This window comes from Zingiber officinale, chromosome 7A (genome assembly GCF_018446385.1).
Source record: "Zingiber officinale cultivar Zhangliang chromosome 7A, Zo_v1.1, whole genome shotgun sequence".
Lineage (NCBI taxonomy): Eukaryota > Viridiplantae > Streptophyta > Magnoliopsida > Zingiberales > Zingiberaceae > Zingiber > Zingiber officinale.
The window spans coordinates 87,964,834-87,974,430 of NC_055998.1; the positions used below are offsets into that span (position 1 = coordinate 87,964,834).

At 47.9% G+C, this 9,597-nt stretch overlaps 1 protein-coding gene across 1 annotated transcript; it reads left to right on the forward strand.

The window, feature by feature from the left end:
- The first annotated feature begins 5,591 nt into the window (after window positions 1-5,591).
- On the forward strand, window positions 5,592-7,444 carry LOC122001725 (cytochrome P450 78A5-like). The gene is made up of 2 exons (XM_042556618.1): window positions 5,592-6,562; window positions 6,641-7,444. Exons 1-2 carry the CDS (start codon window positions 5,627-5,629, stop codon window positions 7,247-7,249), a joined length of 1,545 nt encoding a protein of 514 aa, XP_042412552.1. The 5' UTR covers window positions 5,592-5,626; the 3' UTR covers window positions 7,250-7,444.
- The last annotated feature ends 2,153 nt before the right edge of the window (window positions 7,445-9,597 follow it).

Consider the following 9,597-nt stretch of genomic DNA (forward strand, 5'->3'; position numbering starts at 1 on the left):
CATGTCTTGTAGAGCTTTCACCTTGATGGGATTTGCTTCGATACCTCGCTCGGTCACTATGTAACCTAAGAAACGCCCTCCTTTTGCTCCAAACAGGCACTTCTGGGGATTTAGCTTGACTCCATATTTACGCAGCGTTCGGAAGGTTTCCTCCATGTCTTTAAAGAGATCGGCCGCTCGGACGGACTTGATAAGAATGTCGTCCACATAAACTTCCATATTCCGCCCGATCTGCTCCTTGAACACTTTGTTCATCAAGCGTTGATAAGTGGCTCCCGCGTTCTTCAATCCGAACGGCATCACATTATAGCAGTAGGTGCCGTCGGTCGTCACGAAGCTAACTTTTTCTTGATTTTCCCGGGCGAGCGGCACTTGATGATATCCCTGATAGGCGTCGAGCATGCATATCAACTCACAGCCGGCCGTAGAATCCACCAGTTGATCGATTCGGGGCAAGGGGTAAAAGTCCTTTGGCCACGCCTTGTTAAGGTCCCGGAAATCGATGCACACTCTCCACTTGTTGTCGGGCTTGGAAACTAGCACCACATTCGCCAGCCAGCTCGGGAACTGGACCTCGCGTATATGGTCGGCCTCCAAGAGTTTCTCCACCTCCGCTCGGATGATAGCATTCTGCTCGGCGCTGAAGTCCCTTTTTCTTTGCTTTACTGGCCGAGCGTCCGGTCGGACGTGGAGTTCATGTTGCGCTATACTTGGTGAAATTCCGGGCAGCTCATGGGTCAACCAGACGAAGACATCATGGTTTCTCCGGAGGCATAGGATCACCTCCTCTTTCTGATTCGCCCCCAGATCGGACGCAATTAATGTCGTGGCCTCCGATCGAGTTGGGTGTATCTGCACTTCCTCTTTTTCTTCATAAACTAAAGAGGGAGGCTTTTCAGTTATAGCATTCACCTCGATCCGTGGCGACTTCCGAGCGGAATTTGCTTCTGCTCGGACCATTTCAACGTAGCATCGCCGAGCTACCAGTTGATCTCCCCGTACTTCTTCCACTTTGTCTTCGACGGGGAACTTGATCTTCTGGTGGAAGGTGGAGACGGCCGCCCGGAACTCGCTGAGCGCCGGTCGTCCCAAAATGACGTTGTATAATGAGGGAGAGTCCACCACCACGAAGTTTGCTGTCCGCGTCCTCCTGAGCGGCTCTTCTCCCAGTGAGATAGCCAGCCATATTTTTCCGACCGGCAGGACTTCATTACCCGTGAACCCGTAGAGGGGGGTTGTCATGGGCAACAGCTCGGCTCGGTCAATTTGTAGTTGATCGAACGCCTTTTTGAATATGATGTTGACCGAGCTTCCTGTGTCAATAAAAACGTGGTGAATAGTGTAGTTGGCTATTACCGCTTTGATGAGCAGAGCGTCGTCGTGGGGCACTTCAACTCTTTCCAAGTCCCCTGGCCCGAAACTGATTTCGGGTCCACTCGCCCGTTCTCGACTGCAGCCAACTGCATGGATCTGGAGCTGCCGAACGCTCGCCTTTCTTGCTCAGTTAGAGTCTCCTCCGGTCGGCCCACCAGCTATGATGTTGATCTCGCCTCAGGAAGTATTGCTTCTATTTTCTTCTTCTCGAGTGGACGGTCGGGGACGTTCCCTAGACATCCGAAGATTCTCCCGCCTTGGAGAGCGATGCCGCTCGGGAGTCTGTTGTTGTCATCTGTCGGCTACCGTCCGATCGGCTGCACTAGGCTTCTGTCGTCTGTCGGCTGATGGCGACCGACGACGGCCACCTCTGGGAACGGGGTGGGCGATTAGTGGAAGACTACGGCAATCCCTGGTGTTATGTGTGTTCGTCCGGTGGAAGGAGCAGAACATCGGGGTCCATCTCTTCTTTGGCCTGGGCCGCGCGGCAGCTACCTCTTGCATGTGGGACCTAGCATGGGGGGAGCGGATTGCTTCGGCCCTTGGTCCTCTGGGTGGCTGATGAGCAGCGTGCGGCTTCCGTTCGGCATGAGGAGCCCGCTCGGCTGGAGTTTCTTTTTTCCGGGCCGCTTGCGCTTCTTCCACGTTGATGTATTCGTTGGCCCGGTGCAGCAAGTGGTCGTAGTCTCGGGCCGGCTTCCGAATGAGTGACCGGAAGAAATCCCCATCCACGAGGCCTTGTGTGAAGGCATTCATCATGGTCTCCGAGGTGGCCGTTGGAATGTCCATGGGCACTCTGTTGAACCTCTAGATGTAAGCTCGGAGCGATTCGCGGGCTTCCTGTTTGATGGCAAACAGACTAATGCTGGTTTTTTTATAGCGCCGACTGCTTACAAAATGATGGAGGAAGGCCGTTCGGAAGTCCTTGAAGCTTGTGATGGATCCGTCCGGCAGCCTCCGAAACCATCGTTGAGCCGATCCGGAAAGGGTGGTGAGGAAAACTCGACACTTCACCCCATCTGTGTATTGATTCAGCGTTGCAGTGTTATCGAATTTACCTAAATGATCATCCGGGTCGCTGGTTCCATTGTACTCGCCGATCGTCGGAGGCACATAGTGCTTGGGCAGAGGGTCTCTTAGAATAGCCTCTGAAAATTGGTGGTTGATCCGCTCGGGCGATGCGTCCGCTCGGGGGGCTTTTCCTTTTCTGCTATCTCGTCTTGGCATTTCATCCGAAGATGATCCCCGATATCGATTAGTTGCTGCGGCTTCAGGGGTGCGGAATAGAGCTCGATGGAATGGAACCGTGGCCGGTGGTGCTTCCGCTCGGCCACCTAAGGCCGATGTGGCTTGCTGCTCAGGCCGCTCGGCTAGTGCCTTCTGTTTTTGTTCCACAAGCTTGGCGGCTCTCAACTCGATCAGAGCATCAAGTTCTTCCGTGGAAAGCGTCACCGTGTGCTGTCGTCCAGCCTCGTCCATTGTTTCCATTCGGATGCAGGAGCGTTCCCACAGACGGTGCCAAATTGATCCTGTCCGAAGGCTGAATCAACGGACGCTGGGCACGTGGCGCTCTCCGGGTAGCTGACGTGGATCGACGACTGATCGTACGAAACTCTGGCGAACCTGCACAGAAGTCGGGCCGGGAAGGGGTTCCCGGCAACGACCCTCCGACGCTCAAGTCAGGTAAGCGGACAGCAAAAAGTGGCTCCGAATATCAAAGAACGCGTACCTCCGGCGAAGTATAAGGCTCCTTATATAGAGCGGTGAAAGAGCTCACGCACACCTACCGAGGCAAACACATGTCCTTAGTCCATACCTCGGTATGTGTTTGTCAGAAAGCTTACCTGATACCATACTGCTACAGTCTCAGCACGTCTTCGATGGGACAGTAGAACATCTCATCACCAGACTAAGAGTATGACCTAGTCATAGGACTAGACGGTTGTCATAAGATGTTCCTCGACCTTCTCTCCCTACCCCATGCCAGGGCGTCCGTCCAGTCAGTTGGACGGGGCGTCCCGTCCGGCCGGCCCTCATTTTACGCCCGGCCGGATGGCACTCACATCCCGTCCAGCCTTCCGTTTGCATCGGTATGCTGGGGAGATCTTCGATAAGGTGTCATGTAGGGACTGCTAGCAGTATGTTACCTTGTGTCTTCGGCCAAGACTTCTGCTTGGCCCATCGTTACTGTTCAGTCGAGCGCCGGAACTCCGACTCCTGTCAGGGCGCCTTTTACCCTCGGTTATTCATCGGTCGACCGGCCGGGAGGTCGGCCCATCCTTCTCCGGTCGGCCGCTCGGTCCGTCCTTCTCCGGTCGACCACCTGGCCTTTTGACTTCCACGTGGCGTTGACCCCTCAAAATGGGGATCCCCTGTTCTATCCGCCGGATCAGGAATGAAATCAAGATTTTGGAATGAAACTTAAAAACTTGGGTATTGATAAAACTCACCTCTTCCCTTAGATTTTGATAAGAATGAGAATGAAAATTAAATTTTGGACAAAAATATTCTTAGTATATTTGTTCAATTTTTTTTTCATTTCACTTTTTCTCTCCTTGTTATCTCTTATCATATTTTCTCTCTTCTCATTCTCTCATCATACTTTCACTTTCAACATACTCATCACACATTATCATTTTCTCTCTATATTCTCTCCCATCACACTCTCTCTCCTCATTTTATCTCTCTTCATTTTCTTTCATCACACTTTCTCTCCTATTAGACACTCTCTCTTCATTTTTTTCATCGCACTTTTTCTCTCATCATACTTTCTCTCTCCTCAGTCTCTTCTACCATACTCTCTTCTCATTTTCTCTTATCACACTTTTCCTCTCTTCATTCTCTCCCATCAGACTCTCTCTCCTCATTTTATCATATTTTCCCTCTATTCATTTTTCCCATCACACTTTCTCTCTCATCATACTTTTTCTCTCCTCAATCTCTCCTATCATGCTCTCTCTCCTCATTTTCTCTCACCACACTTTTTCTTTCTTCATTTTTTTCTATTATACTTTCTCTTTCATCATATTTTTCTCTCGCATTAAACTTTCTCTCACATTTAATTTTTTCTCTTATTTTCCACTAAGGGTAAAAAAGGAAATTTAGGTTTATTCCGATTGAAAATATTCAACTAACCAAATATTATTTTTAAGAATGATACTCAATTTCATATTTATTCTCATTCTATAATACTATGATACTCATTCTCATTCCGATTCCTAAGAGTGAATCAAACACCACCTAAATAAATTTTCTAATTTACCTTTCTACAAATAACCATCAGACCAATCGTATGAAGTACTTAGGTCGACGTATGACCTTTTTAAAAAATAATTTATAATCATCAATTACGATTCAATTTATGATCCATGATTGTAAATCGTTGTTATAGTAAAATATAATTACGTTCATTCTAAATATCTTTCCTAATCTATTTTTAAATTATGTAAATTATATAAAGAAAAATAAATTATAAAATTAATTTATAATGAACCGCCGAATAACTATAATCTACAATTCTTCCCGTGAATTATTCCAGTGTGGTCTATTAAAATTACGAATCGACATTTCTAATTTGGAAATGGTCGATTTTGAATACTGATCGAGTCTAATGCGATCCAGCGCTTCCCGTCGCCTCCGTGCCGTCTAGTCCAGGTGGGCGCCGCCATCCTCGTCGGTCGGGACAGCACAGCTGACAGCGGGGCGGCGCCGTACATCCGTCCGCTTGACCACTGCTCCCCACTGCGGCGGTCGGGCCCCGCGGCCTGCTCCCCAGCACATGCATGCGCCATCACCGGCTTCATTGCTCCCAATGCGCCACGTGCGCTCTCCTGAGAGATAAGAGCCTCGCCGACGATCATTACTTTCACCCGGTGGAGCCCTCTCGCCTCCAGGCCGGACATCCCTACGCTCCGGTTTATATGCGCTCGTACATCGTCGCCGTCCCTACGCAACAGTACGGCGTCTCGAATGGTCGCTTAAGACCTTTTATGCGAACGACGACCGCCACAGTCAATCTGAGTGCGACGGCGTCCGTTTCGTCAATTTGTTAACGGTCCGTACTTTACACCGAAATGACAGTTGACACAAGACTTACGAAGGACGGTTATGAGAATGAGAGTTTTTTTGGCAAATTATGGAAAATTACAAGGGGTGAAATGAAATTTTCAAATATGGCGCTTATTTATTAGCCCGCCCTCTCGTCATTTGTCATCGCCCTTTTCCATTGAAGCAGTTCACCGGTACGAATCCGATGACGAGCCCTGGAATGGACGCTGCTTCCGTCTTCCTCTTCTTCACCCCAACAGCCCTCTCTCCCATCCTCGCAGTCGCTCTCATTGCCTTCTCCGTCCTCCTGATGTTTCCCGGTGGCCTCGCCTGGGCCCTGGCCAAGACCCACGGCCGCTCTGACATCCCCGGTCCGCCCGGCGTCATCGCCTCTGCTTTCTGCGGCCCATGTGCTCACAGGGAGCTCCGGTCCCTCGCTCGATCCTTCAAAGCTGTCGACTTGATGGCCTTCTCCGTCGGCTTCACTCGTTTTGTCGTGTCGAGTCACCCTGACACGGCGAAGGACATCCTCTGCAGCTCCGCCTTCGCCGATCGCCCCATCAAAGAGTCAGCCTACGAGCTCCTCTTCCACCGTGCAATGGGTTTCGCCCCCTTTGGAGACTACTGGAAGACACTCCGCCGCATTTCTTCTACCTACCTATTCAGCCCTCGCCGGATCGCCTCTTCCGGCGAGCAGAGAAGAGCAATCGGGAAGAAAATGGTAGCGGACATCCACGTCCGCATGAAGAAACACGGCGGGGTGGAGATGCGGCAAGTCCTGCACTTTGGATCACTGAACAATGTGATGATGAGCGTGTTCGGCAAGAGCTACGACGACTTCGGCGAGGGCGGGGGATTCGAGCTGGAGTCACTGGTGAAGGAAGGCTACGCTCTCCTCAGCGTGTTCAATTGGTCCGACTACTTCCCTTTTCTGCGCTTGCTCGACCTGCAAGGCGTGAGGAGGAGGTGCCGGCGTCTGGTGAAGAGGGTGGACGCCTTCGTGGGTCAACTCATAGAACAGCACAGAAACAACAGAACTAACGGGAAAGCGATGGACGATGCAGGAGACTTTGTGGACGTTCTGCTCGGTTTAGAAGCAGAGGAGAAGCTTTCGGAGGCCGACATGGTCGCTGTTCTCTGGGTAAGCAGTTCATTAGATTTGATCTTAAATATTTGTCCTGTCGGAAATAATAACTTCGATCGGCGATATATGTACCAGGAAATGATCTTTAGGGGAACGGATACAGTGGCCATCCTCTTGGAATGGATACTGGCCAGAATGGTGCTGCATCCCGACATTCAATCCAAGGCGCACCGAGAAATCGACTCCGTCGTCGGAAAATCCCGCCCCGTCGGCGACGCCGACATCGCTCGCCTTCCTTACCTCCAATCCATCATCAAAGAATCCCTCAGAATGCACCCTCCGGGCCCCCTGCTCTCGTGGGCGCGCCTCGCCACCCACGACGTCCAAGTCGGGCCGCACATCGTCCCCGCCGGCACCACCGCGATGGTAAACATGTGGGCGATCGCGCACGACGAGTCAATATGGGAAAACCCTCAGGAGTTCCGTCCGGAGCGATTCGCGGAGGAGGACGTGAGCGTGCTGGGCTCCGACCTCCGGCTGGCGCCATTCGGCGCCGGCCGGAGGGTCTGCCCGGGCAAGGCCATGGGACTAGCCACCGTCCACCTCTGGCTCGCCCTCCTCCTGCAAAACTTCGAGTTCGCCCCCGCAGCCGACCCTGACCACGCCGTGGATCTCTCCGAACGCCTGAAGATGTCCCTGGAGATGGAGAAGCCGCTGGTCTGCGCGGCCGTCTCGAGGACCTGATCAATCATGCAAGTTCAGTGCCTGCCCCGGAGAACATTTTGCTGTCCATATCTCCATGGCACCCGCACCACGACCATGCATGTATAATTAAGCTGCTTGCTAAGGCTCTTATGTTTACTTATTACTGTTGATTAGCGAGTGTGATGGGTGAAGTGTAAATAGCAGTGGCTTCAGTTGGAGCCGTTTTTGTGATCACTGCTGCTTCATGTATACTTTCTCCCTATGTATCTACTTAGTCAAATACATATTCCACATGTTCGAATACGTCCAAAGGCAGGAACAGCAGGTGGTGGATCGGGTCATTTCTGTGCAGGGACAAAGATCGGGTTGGAGATCTGCGAGAATCTTTGCCCCTTGTTTCGATCGCTGTGCAGGTTTGGAAAGGCAAAAAGGACGCGTCCTGGTGGAGGCGGAAGACTGGAGATCAGTCCACACTGCAGCGGTGGAAAGCGAACAGAGTCGTTTTGACCAGGCCATTAAATTTGTCAGTACAATTTGCGTGCCCTTTTTGCAGTTCCAGGGTGTGTGGGTGTGCTTCACGCTCATGCGACCGACTTGTTAATAAAATTCTTTCACGAATTGCAATAAAAAAATAATATAAATTCTTGGAACTGAGAAAATTCAATCTGTGAAATATTATTGTAACTACAAGAACAGGTTAGAAGATCGTCGTATAATCTTCTTGCATAGAACAAAGTAGGGATTATGGAACCCTATTGTTTTATCACAAAGAATTTTTTAGTAATCGACGTGAGAGAGAATACTAATTATTTTACGAGGAGATAATAAAAAAGGAGAATTGTAAAAGAGTAAGAAGAGAAATTATTAAAAATTAAAGAAATATTTGATTTTTTTTAAAAAAAATAGAAGATAGTCCCTTAAATTGTTAAATAGGATGTTTATATAGATAAATTCTAATTAATAACATACTTGACATACTAAAAATATCTTAAATATCATAAAATATAAATTATTAAAAATAATAAAAAGATAGTTGGATCCTCTGAAAAGAACTCAAATAATATTATTTTTGGACCCAAAACTTGGAAGTTAAAGGTTCTCATATAACAAGCATAAATCTTTAAATTCTACACGTGTGAGTGTAGACGGAGCTTAATTTTGAATCCTGAGTTAAAAGTTATAACCCTTTGAAATCAATAGGTCTTATTGGATTGATCATGCATTAGTCACTCCGTGTTGAAAAGAACTCGTCCTCGAGTTCATAGTACTCTTACCAACATTCATCGAATAAGGAGTTAAGTGTTTTACATTAAAGACATTAGAAGTCTTCAAATGACTAGTAAGACACAATTGGTATCCGTTGTCATTAATCTTCTATAGTATCTTACACGGTCCAACCTTCCGATCTTTGAGCTTGTTATACTCACCCATAGGGAAACGATAATAGTCAATACAGCCCAAACAAAGTCACCAATGTCAAATAGTACCTAACGATGATGACGGGCAACCTGAGTCTTGTACTTGGTGTTGTTCTCTTGAATAACATGTTTCACTTGCTCATGAACATCTCAAAGATGCTCTGCCATCTCATCTGCTTTAGAATTGAATCATCATATTTGCGGGATAAGAGGTAAATCTAGTACCTTGATTGGGGTATGCCCTTAACAACCTCAAAATGACTCAAATCCATAGTCTTATTTCTCGATTTGTTGTAGACAAACTCTACTTGAGGTGACGTTAAGTCCGACTATTTTAGCTTAATTCCTATCAAACACCTCATAACATTGCTCAAACTCTGATTCACCACTTCAATCTGACCATTTGTCTAAAAGTGATAGAAACTGCTAAAGTTTAATTGTGTTCCCAATTTTTCCCATAAACTCTTCCAGAAATGACTAATGAACTTGGTATCATGGTCTGAAATCATGGATCGAAGAATACCATATAAATGCACGATCTCTTTAAAATAAAGATGGGTAATTCAGACATCATCCATAGTCTTTCTATAGGTTACAAAATGTGTCATCTTGAAAAAAACTATCAGCCAAAACTAGAATAGAATTTGAGGTTTATTAGATTCGGGGTAGTCTGAATATAAAATCCATGCTGACGTTGAACTAAGGAGCTTTAGAAATAGGTAAGGGATTGTACAAATCTACATTAGCAAGAACTCCCTCAAATGCTGACGTCGAACTAAGGAGCTTTAGAAATAGGTAAGGGAGTGTACAAATCTACATTAGCAAGAACTCCCTCAGACCATTGGCATACAGAACATCAATTTACAAAGTGAGTCACGTCATTGATCAACTTGAGCTAATAAAAATCAGCAGTGCTGAGGGTCAATGTCTTATCACGTAAGTATTCCTCATTATGAAGCTCACTTATAA

Excerpts from the sequence above, each read along its gene's own strand:
- LOC122001725 (XM_042556618.1), top strand. The coding sequence starts at position 5,627 with ATGACGAGCCCTGGAATGGACGCTGCTTCCGTCTTCCTCTTCTTCACC. Across the intron at positions 6,563-6,640 it reads ACATGGTCGCTGTTCTCTGG|GAAATGATCTTTAGGGGAAC; the intron begins GTAAGCAGTTCA and ends TATATGTACCAG.